General features: G+C 40.7%; 1 protein-coding gene across 1 annotated transcript; it reads left to right on the top strand.

Annotated features, from left to right (window-relative positions):
* The first annotated feature begins 278 nt into the window (after nucleotides 1-278).
* CDX4 (caudal type homeobox 4) lies at nucleotides 279-9,439 on the top strand. The gene is made up of 3 exons (XM_055564918.1): nucleotides 279-777; nucleotides 7,323-7,468; nucleotides 8,712-9,439. The coding sequence occupies exons 1-3, from the start codon at nucleotides 279-281 to the stop codon at nucleotides 8,916-8,918; spliced, it is 852 nt and encodes a 283-aa protein (XP_055420893.1). The 3' UTR covers nucleotides 8,919-9,439.
* Nucleotides 9,440-10,006: the final 567 nt, after the last annotated feature.

Genomic DNA, 10,006 nt, shown 5'->3' with positions numbered 1-10,006 from the left:
GAACAAGTCCTTGTGAAAGTGAAATGGCCGTTCATTTGAATGCAAATGCTATGTAAAAGCCTAAAGCCCCTTGACGTCAGCCCAGCAATTGGGGGCCCGTCTATACAGGACTACCAGTCACCTGGAAACCGTCAGGGTAGGAAACGCCTATGGAGTAGTCGGAGGGGCGTGCAGCACAGCTAAACTTCTGGTTCCCTACTGCTTCTCAAAGTCGGGTTGGGACCTTAATAGGGACTTCAGGATGCCTTAGGGAGTTCCTTTCTCATATCCAAGCCACTATGTACAGAAGCTGCCTTTTGGAAAAAGAAGCGGACATGTACTCCAGCACTCTCAGGAGCCCCGCAGGAGGTGGCACCGCCGGGGCTGGTGCCACTGGGGATGGTGGGAGTCCTCTGCCAGCCTCCAACTTCGCAGCGGCCCCCTCTTATGCGCACTACATGGGATATCCACATATGCCTGGTATGGATCCTCACGGGCCACCGCTGGGAGCCTGGGGGTCACCCTATAGTCCCCCTCGTGAAGACTGGAGCGTGTACCCCGGGCCATCCAGTACTATGGGTACGGTCCCCATGAACGACATGAGCTCGAGCCCCGCCGCTTTCAGCTCACCGGAATATAGCAACCTGGGCCCCGCAGGGGGTGGAAACAGCGGTAGCAGCCTGCCAACACCAGCCGGAGGATCACTGTTCCCCATCGACGCCGGCATCGCAGACGAGAGTTCTAGCAGAAGCCGTCACAGCCCCTATGCATGGATGCGCAAGACAGTGCAGGTGACTGGTGAGTAACCGATACCAATGCTCTGATCCTTTTCCTTCCTTTGCTTCTTCTTTACTTCTCTTGGCCTTCTGGTCCTCCTACTTCTCAGACTTCTCTCCGGACAGCTTAGCTAAGGAGACCACTACGTGGCTTACTGCCCTGGGCCCCAGACCACAAGTGACCTCCTTCGCTTGTGCCTCTGCTCAAAAACAGAGTGTAGTGCTTGGAACTAAGCTGACAGTAGAGGACTTTTTCATCATTTTCTGATCAGCCAAAGGAGCAACCGTGGTGACGATGGACATACTGAGCCACAAAGATCAAGATCCAACCCTACAGTTGCCCAGATAGGAAAACATATTCACGGGGAAGGTCAGTGGGTGAATGAGGAGAGGACAACTACGTTTCTCTATGCTCAGTCACTGCTGTTTGCCTGTTCCATTTCAAAGCCTTCTCTATCTGAACAGGTCGGCTTCTCCCCCAAATCTGGTGATAGTCAACTTAGATTCAGTGCTTGATTGGCAATAGGTGGTCCAGTTTAGCCACAAAGGCCCTGATGGCAAAATGGCCTCCTCACCCTGAACTCTCAAGGAAGCTCCAGTTTCCTTTGCCCAAGCTGGCAGGAGCCAGCTGAATTCAAACCCAATGCCTTTGTACAACTTTCCTTCCACCAATGGAAAGCTACAGCACACCACTGGGACATAATAAGCTGCTCAACCCTAACATCCCCGGGGTGTGCACCAGTATCAGCCCCAGCATCAATAAAGTTAAAGGGATTAAAGCCCTCCAAGCAGTACAGGCAGGCATTTCGAGGTGCAGGGACTGAATACAGGCTTGTCAGGACACATAGGAAAGCCCAGCGATCTCAGCCTAATGCCAACTCACTCTCCTACCAGCAAGCTACTGGTTGGCGGCTACTGGGAGGAGGGTGTGCGCGGGGTGTGTGGGGGGGGGGTGTGGGGGGGGGTACTCTGCATACTCTGCTTTAATCTTGGACAGGGGCTAGAGGAGGGAGGTGGGGAGATGTTTGTTTTCAGCTATAGTTGTGCTTTTATCACATTCTTATTATTCCAACTCATCACTCCCTTTCATTAGAGAAAATTAGTAAAATTCAGCCTAACACTTTCATCCCTCTGGGGAAGACATGACATTCCAATAGCATTTGCCCATAATGATTATGCTTCTGCTCACAGTTCTGCACTTTTTCTCTGCTTAAAAATAGCAAAAGCAAGAGGGTGGGAAGGGACCAAATTTTATCATTGAGAGTACTCAGCCTGGAGGAGGCAGTTCCAATTAATTAGGACATTACTAGGGTAGCAATCCCAAATTAAGAGTAGAGCTTAAATACTTAGCTCTAAAGTGTTTGTAAGTAAGTCTGCATATTGCTTTTTGAAATAAGAGTGAGTCGGTGGGCTAAAAAGAATAGAAAGTAAGCTTAGGGTGGGGCACTGTCAGGGCTGTTATTATATCTAATCTTAGGGTTGTAATTAACACCTATTCACTAAGACCTAACCATCAGCAAAAGACACAAAAGCCAGAAAAGTGGCTGCTCCAGTTTAGGATTATGTTTTGAAATACTTAAAAAGAGGAAAGTCACTAGTGTGTTGTTTGGAAGACAAAACAATGGGAAGAAAAGAACAAGATAAAATAATTATCTTGAGTCACGAATTTTCTGTATAAAAGAGAAAATATGATGGGTTTCTCTGCTTAATAGTCTTCATTTGTATTTGTCAGAGTCTCTCTTTTGCATAATTCTGGTGCCAGGAAAAGTTTAGAACGGGACTCTAAATTACTCTATGGAGTCTTCATCATTAGCTCAGTCTTCAAACCTTGCTGTACAATACCATCTTCATAAGATTTTCTCTCCAACTTCTATGAGAAATTCTAAATTGAATGATTTTAGAACCTCACTAACTTGTGGCAGCCTATCCTATAGATGAGGCTTTATTAAATTCAATCACCATTTCATTTTAATGTCTTATAAAACCCCTTTGTTATATTCTTGCAGCCTAAGTACATATTTAGCAATGATTTAAGAATATGATGAGAAGTATGGACCCTCTTTCAGAAAAATGCACAAGGGCACAAATGCACATGTACACACTTCATTTTTTCCACCAGATTTTTTAAATTTTTATCTATTTTTTGGTCTTGCCAAGCAGCATACAAGATCTTAGTTCCCTGACCAAGGACCAAACCCATGCTTTCTTCAGTGGAAGCACAGAGTCTTAACCACTGGACTGCCAGGTAATTCCCACATATGTCATTTATTTGAATAATTTTGGGAGACTCATGGATCCACTGAAACCCCTTCCATAGATCTCAGGTTATGAACTGATAACCTGAGAAAAAATTAAACTGATCACCTCTCTGTATCACTCCAAACCAAAAGGCACCCATTTGTATGCTTAGTACATAATGAGTGTTAAACAAATATCTGTTAAGTGAATAAGTCAGATCCTCCTAAATTTTATACTTCACTCTGTAGTTTTATAGGACATTTGACTTACGGCTGAGAACAAAACAGATGATCTACAAAAATGGAAGTAACCCTTCCTTGATTATGGTAGTCAAATTAAAGCTCTTTATATTATTTAAGAATGTTTTAACTAGCCTTAAGTTAAAGAAACAAAAATATGCATATTAGGGGACAATTGGAAAACTTTTCATAGTGATTATCATGGCATTTGATTTTTGAATGACAGAAAGGGGACTGACATATGGAATAAATGACTGTCCACCAAGTGATTTGATTTAAAAGTGAGATATTTTTTTCCCCACTTTGCTCCCTAAGTAGTCTGTTTGAAAACATACCTTGTTTTAAAAATTATGTGAAAAGGAACCTGACAGAGATATTCATGAAAAGTTCATCATTTTAATATTTTAAGCATTGTCAGTTTAAAAGTTCAGTATTTTCATATTTTAAACATTGACAGCACTACTCTAGGAATTTTTTCATTTTGTTTTTATTTTACCCAGAGTTATAGCCTTGTATGAGTATTGGAAAGGGGGTAACCCTAGCAGGGCTGGAGAGGGGCTTTGGTTTTAGGGGTGGGAAAGAAGAGGAGAGAAGGAAGTGACTTTGAATAATTCTGATTAACCCACTGGACAAAAGACAGAAAACCAAGGAAGTTAAAAGGTTTTCTTCAGTTAGGACATTTCAGAAAATTAGTTACTTAGTAATTCCTAATATCATTATCTTTCTTGGTTTTGATCATTTTAACTGGACAGTTTTTATAAGTGAATTTGGATGCAATTTTTAACTAAAAGCAGCAAAAGATTACCATCGCATGGAAACTCCTTATGATGGTGTTAATTACACTCTGTTCCCTATTGAAAGGGATTGGTGTTAATCATCTTTACCCTCGCTGTCACCATCATCATAATCCTTAGGTTTGGAGAGTGCTTTTCTGCCTAACAGCACTGTCACAGCCAGTCTCTCAAATGAGCACATTTAGGTGATGATAAGTCATCATATATAATGACATTTGTTTGCAAACTCTGTAGGGATCCTGTCTCCTTATGGGAACTACGGAGGTTTGTCAAAGTGTTTGGTCAGGGCAAGTAATGATATCCCACCACAGAGCTTTGAAGCAGCCCTGTAATACAACTTAAAGTTTGTTACTTTCCTAGATTAACTCGCAATAGTGCTGGAGAAGGGGAATCCCTCACCCTCGGCACTGTCATAGTCTCTGGGAGAAGAGAATGGCTTGAACAATAAAAGCTACTGCTTTTAGCACTTTGTTAGTGTTTTGGTATGGAACTATGGTTCTATGCTCCACTAGAAAATGTCCAAAACCCAGTCAATCAGATTTCATCATTTAAGGGAAGAGACAATGGAGTAAGTGGAAAGAAAATAGCTTGGGAGGAGGGACACAAGAGGAGCACCAGGAAATGAGAATTCATTTCTCTTCGTTAAACGTGCAGTCAGTATTTCCAACTAATCTAGTGTTCTTGAGGTCTGAGGTCTTATCCATAAGATTGGGGCAACAGACTCTTTTTTTAACACTTTGCATGGCTTTGATATGCAGCCTGGCTCTTCCTCATCCCTCCTTTCTTTAGGGGTTATATTGCCGGAAAGGGTGAGGATTTTCATGGCAAATAAAGAGGCCTGGTATTGACTTTATTGTCCTCAGAAGAAACTGCAAGAGGGGAATTTATGACCAATGGGGGTGGGGAAGAATTGCAACCTTCCAGAATTCTTGAAGTCTGGTTATATTTACTGATTATCAAAGAGTTGAAAACAGACACACGCACATTAAATTTTAACTTCTGCCTCAAGTTAGAATTTAAACAATCAGTCATTTTGGTATTAGGAATGGTTTTAGGAAACATCTCTTCAAAGATATATTTTGATTCTAAGATTTGAGGTTCTAGAAATAAACTAAACCTCAATGTTTTCATTGTGGCCTCAAATATACATTCTGCCTTTGTAACATACCAAATGCCAGAACTTTGGTTTCCTAGATTCAGAAAAGCAGCTGAAGTTTGTTTTCTGTATGTGTGAGTCTGTTTCTGTTTTGCATATACATTCATTTGTATTATATTTTAGATTCCACATATAAGTGATACCATATAGTATGTGTCTTTCTCTGTCTGACATTTCACTGAGCATAATATTCTCTTGGTCTTTCCAGGTTGTTACAAATGAACCTAACACAATATTGTGAATCAACTATACTTCAATTTAAAAAATTGATATAAAAAAATCCCATGAAAAACAAGCAAACAAAGAGAAAACCAGCTCATAGATTGAGCCTTTGAGATAGATAAACTGACTGGAGCTCATCATTTTCCATTTTCAAGAAGGAAGGTTTGTTTAGCTCCCTAGTCCATGAGTTAATCCTAAAACATATCTCTCATCTAGAATTTGTTTCTACATTCATGTCCCCCCCCCCTTTTTTTTTTTTCCTTTCCTGGAGATGAAAGGGTGTCTGACATTTGTTTAGGGCTTGTAAATTCCAAACCAATTGGCTGGTGTTCCTGAATGTAAAGAGGGTTCAAGATGGGATCTGATGCTATGTAGCTCCTTTGTTAAGCTTGTGCTGCATCTTAACACCTCAATGGAGTTTAGGGAAACACTTTAAAGAAACCTTTGTCTTACAGATCGCTCCCCAAAACTTCACATCAAAAACAACCAGGGAAGATCAGAAGGAGTTTGCCAAAAGCTATAGAGAAAAAGAGGAAGATCCTGGAGGGGGTTAGAAAAATTGAAAAGAAAAAGAAACTTCCTAATCACCTTTGGAAAATTTAAAAGGAGGAATAAAACCCTATTTGAAGGAAGGCATGAGAAATTAGTTAAACGTTGTAACACAAAGCAAATGTTTGGATATCCTTTCAAAGAATACTAGAATACCCATTTTATTCTGGTAAAGTCAACGCCCCCTACTTCCCCCTCTCATTTTCCATTAGGGAATAAAAATTTGTTTAAAACTCCCCCAAAAATCCCTGGAGAAGGAAATGGCAACCCACTCCAGTATTCTTGCCTGGGAAATCCCATGGACAAAGGAGCCTGGAGGGCTAGAGTCCATGGGGTTGCAAGAGTTAGATACAACTGAGTGACTAAACAACATCAACAACAAAAAAACTAAACTATTTTTTCTAATAGGTGAAAAGAATGTGAAAGTGAAGTAGCTCAGCCGTGTCTGACTCTTTGCAACCCTGTGGACTGTAGTCCTCCAGGCTCCTCCATCCATGGGATTCTCCAGGCAAGAGTACTGGAGTGGGTTGCCATGTCTTTCTCCAGGGGATCTTCCTGACCCAGGGATTGAACCCAGGTCTCCCGCATTGCAGGCAGACGCTTTACCTACCGTCTGAGCCACCAGGGAAGCCCATAGAGCTATTGTAGAACAGAATCCAAGTGACAATAGATGTTTTCTTTTTTAATTACGATCCAAATGAAATTCTCTCTAGAACGTGCATGTAATAAGAATGTCAGTATCACGAAACAGTTTGCTGCACTTGGGCCATTCTTAAGCTGCCCAGCATATTTAAACTAGGAATAACATTTGGCACACTGGACTTGGAGTCAGTCAGAGGTATGTGTTTGGGTCCCCATTCCTAAGCCCACTACCACAAAGCCACTTACCTACACTGAGCCTTGGTTTCCTTATCTGTACAATGGGAATAAGACACATTCTGCATAAGCTGAAAGGGTAGGTGAGAGAGAGGTTCAATAGGAGACAACATGAAAGAACTGTGTACAATATAAATGGAAGTGCACGTATAATGGATGGTGCTACTATTGCCAATACTGTTCTCATATGTGAGTGGGAAGGGAATGAAAATCATGGCTAGTGTTGCTTTAAAATGCTTTGGTGTAACAGTATGTCAATGGTGCTGTGATGGGTGTGTTGAATGTGTGTGTGTGTGTGTGTGTGTCAAATAGCCACGGATGACAAAGTACTTAATGAAGAAATGGACTTATGGCATATTTGGTTCAAAAAATGTACTTGTTTTATATTTGAAAGTAATAGCTAAATGTAGGAACAGTGGCTCTGATTCCTCCAACCAAAATAATCTCCAAAGAAAAAAAATATGATTAAATACACTCCTTTCTCCCCTAACAGGGAAAACCAGGACAAAAGAAAAGTACCGTGTAGTTTACACAGATCATCAAAGGTTGGAGCTGGAGAAAGAATTCCACTGCAATAGATATATCACCATTCGGAGAAAATCAGAGCTTGCAGTCAACTTGGGCCTTTCTGAGAGACAGGTACACCGGAAGTACATTTAACATTTTTCATATAAGCATTTGAAATAGGCTAAGATTTTAAGGACATCTGTAAGCAGGAGGGAAGCAAAAGAAGACTAAGCCATTCTCAAGGCTTTCCTAAAGCCCATATTTTTCCTATTGAACCTCCTACTGTGGTGGGCACTATATAGGTGTGGAAACAAGGGTGGGGACATAGTGCATGGAGAAGGATTAAAATCCCCATAAAATTGGTCAGCCAAGTCAAAACCTTGATATGATTTCCCAAGTAGTTATAATCTATGTGTGAAGTTGAAATCTGTCAATCATGGCAATTATCTGGCTTATATCAGTCAAACTGTAACAGTAAATGAACACCAATGCTTATACGTGAATCAAGTTTTTCTATTATTCAGGCTAGGAGATTTAATTTTCTGTGGTCTATGTAATCCTATGATTCCTGCCTCAGATTTAGCTTACTGTGGATACTCAGTGAAAATTAAATCTTGGCAAGAATCAGTAGTTTCCACTCACCCAGATTTTGACATGACATAACTATTTGATGTTCTTTTTTTTTTCCACTAAGGTCTAGGAGTAATCCTGGATATCATATAATTCTAGAACTGTAAAGTCCATTAATGCCTTATCCCAAGTAATCTACATTTCAACCATTTATAAAGGCACACAGCAAGAGATATAGTACTTCATCACCCTTGTTCACCCAGTTCTGTTTCATTAACCTTACTTTTAAAAAAATTTTTACATGGCATGTAGGATCTTAGTTCTCAGACCAAGGGTCAAACCTGTGCCCCGTGCATTGTAAGTGCAGAGTCTTAACCTCTGGACTGCCAGGGAAGTCCCTAACCTTAGTCTTTTAATGACAGATCATAATCACCTTTGCTATTTAAATCCCTCCCTTTTCATCACCATGCCTCAGAATCTGCCATTCTATCATTATTTATTTTTACCTGTGCAACAAAGATGGTGAGTGAGGTATAATGTAAAGACTACTGCATTCAGAGTCTGAGGCCCTGGGCTTGATTTCAATTTCATCTCATGAAAGATATTTTCCCTCTCTGAGTCTCAGCTTTTTTAAAAACCTGTTGTCAAAAGGGCATACTTCACAAGGTCATTGTGAGGCTCAAGGGATGCATGTGAAAGGGCTCTGTAAATATTAATACTAAAGCCCCAGAACAATATCAGCAATGACTTTGAAAAATGCATTTAGTATGTTGTCCCATTAAATCCAAAGCATTTTTTGTTTCAGGTGAAAATCTGGTTTCAAAATCGCAGAGCCAAGGAGAGAAAGATGATCAAAAAGAAAATATCCCAGTTTGAGAACAGTGGAGGCTCAGTGCAAAGTGACTCTGGCTCCATCAGCCCTGGGGAACTACCTAATATTTTTTTCACCACCCCATCTGCTGTCCGTGGATTTCAGCCTATCGAGATTCAGCAGGTCATAGTCTCTGAATGAAATCTGAATGAAAGAAAAGCAAAGAGAAATGGAAAATGCCCTTCCTTTAGCATTGTCTTTTTGGTCTCTTAAGATATCAGCAGGGGAGTTGCAACATTAGGTAATAATTCCTTGTAAGACAGTATTCAGAATGAGTGGATGCACCATGGATTGAAGATAATTCAAGAATCACTTACTGTTAGGAACTATACCTAGAAAACTCCTGTGTGCAATGCTATATCAGTCACTCAGGGAACTTGGTGGTAAGCTGTATAATTGAAAGCTACAGTCACAAGCCCTTGCAACTCTATTCACAATTTCAGAAATTTGCTTGTAATAGACCATAAAAAACAGTTCTGCCAGGATGCACATTTGTATATGTATACTTGTGTTCATCATTTGATGCTGAGTGTGTCCTCCGATGCTCTTTTTGGGGTGGGGAGAAGGTAAGCAGAAAGGTATCTATCTCTAGCTACCTTTTCAAGTGTTTGATTCAAAAGCTAACAGAATTTTCATAACAAGACAAAGGTTTATTAAAACATCAGGAGGTGATTCTGAATCTACTGTCACTTGTTATTAAAAATAATAAATATTAAAAGGTTTTGTCCCTTGCTCATACTTGTCTAGCATCAGTTATCTCAGAACTTCCAACCTGCAGTGTCAATTTCAAATCCTGCCAAAACAATGAAATCAGACTAGAACAACACAGTCAACTTGGTTGAGTCATTAGAAAAGGCAGGTCTCCAACACTCAAAGTAAAGTGAAAGTGAAGTGAAGTCGCTCAGTCGTGTCCGTGTCCGACTCTTTGCAATCCCATGGACTGTAGTCTACCAGGCTTCTCTGTCCATGGTATTTTCCAGGCAAGAGTACTGGAGTGGCTTGCCATTTCCTTCTCAAAGTTTACTCAAAGTAAACTCTTCCCCTATTCTGCCTCTCTATTCCATTTACTGTTAGAATGTGAAATGACAGTGAGATTGAACATGAGTACAAGGACAGTATATGTTCTATAGTTTCTCTCATTGCCATCATCTCCAGTCTGTTCCAATTTACCTACCTATCATGTCAATGCAATGTGGTCCAAGAAGCTGCAGTTTACAGGTTACAAACAC

Source organism: Bubalus kerabau, chromosome X (genome assembly GCF_029407905.1).
Source record: "Bubalus kerabau isolate K-KA32 ecotype Philippines breed swamp buffalo chromosome X, PCC_UOA_SB_1v2, whole genome shotgun sequence".
Taxonomy (NCBI): Eukaryota; Metazoa; Chordata; class Mammalia; order Artiodactyla; family Bovidae; genus Bubalus; species Bubalus kerabau.
Note: the sequence above shows the minus strand (reverse complement) of the source record. Positions and strands in the feature narration are given on the sequence as shown.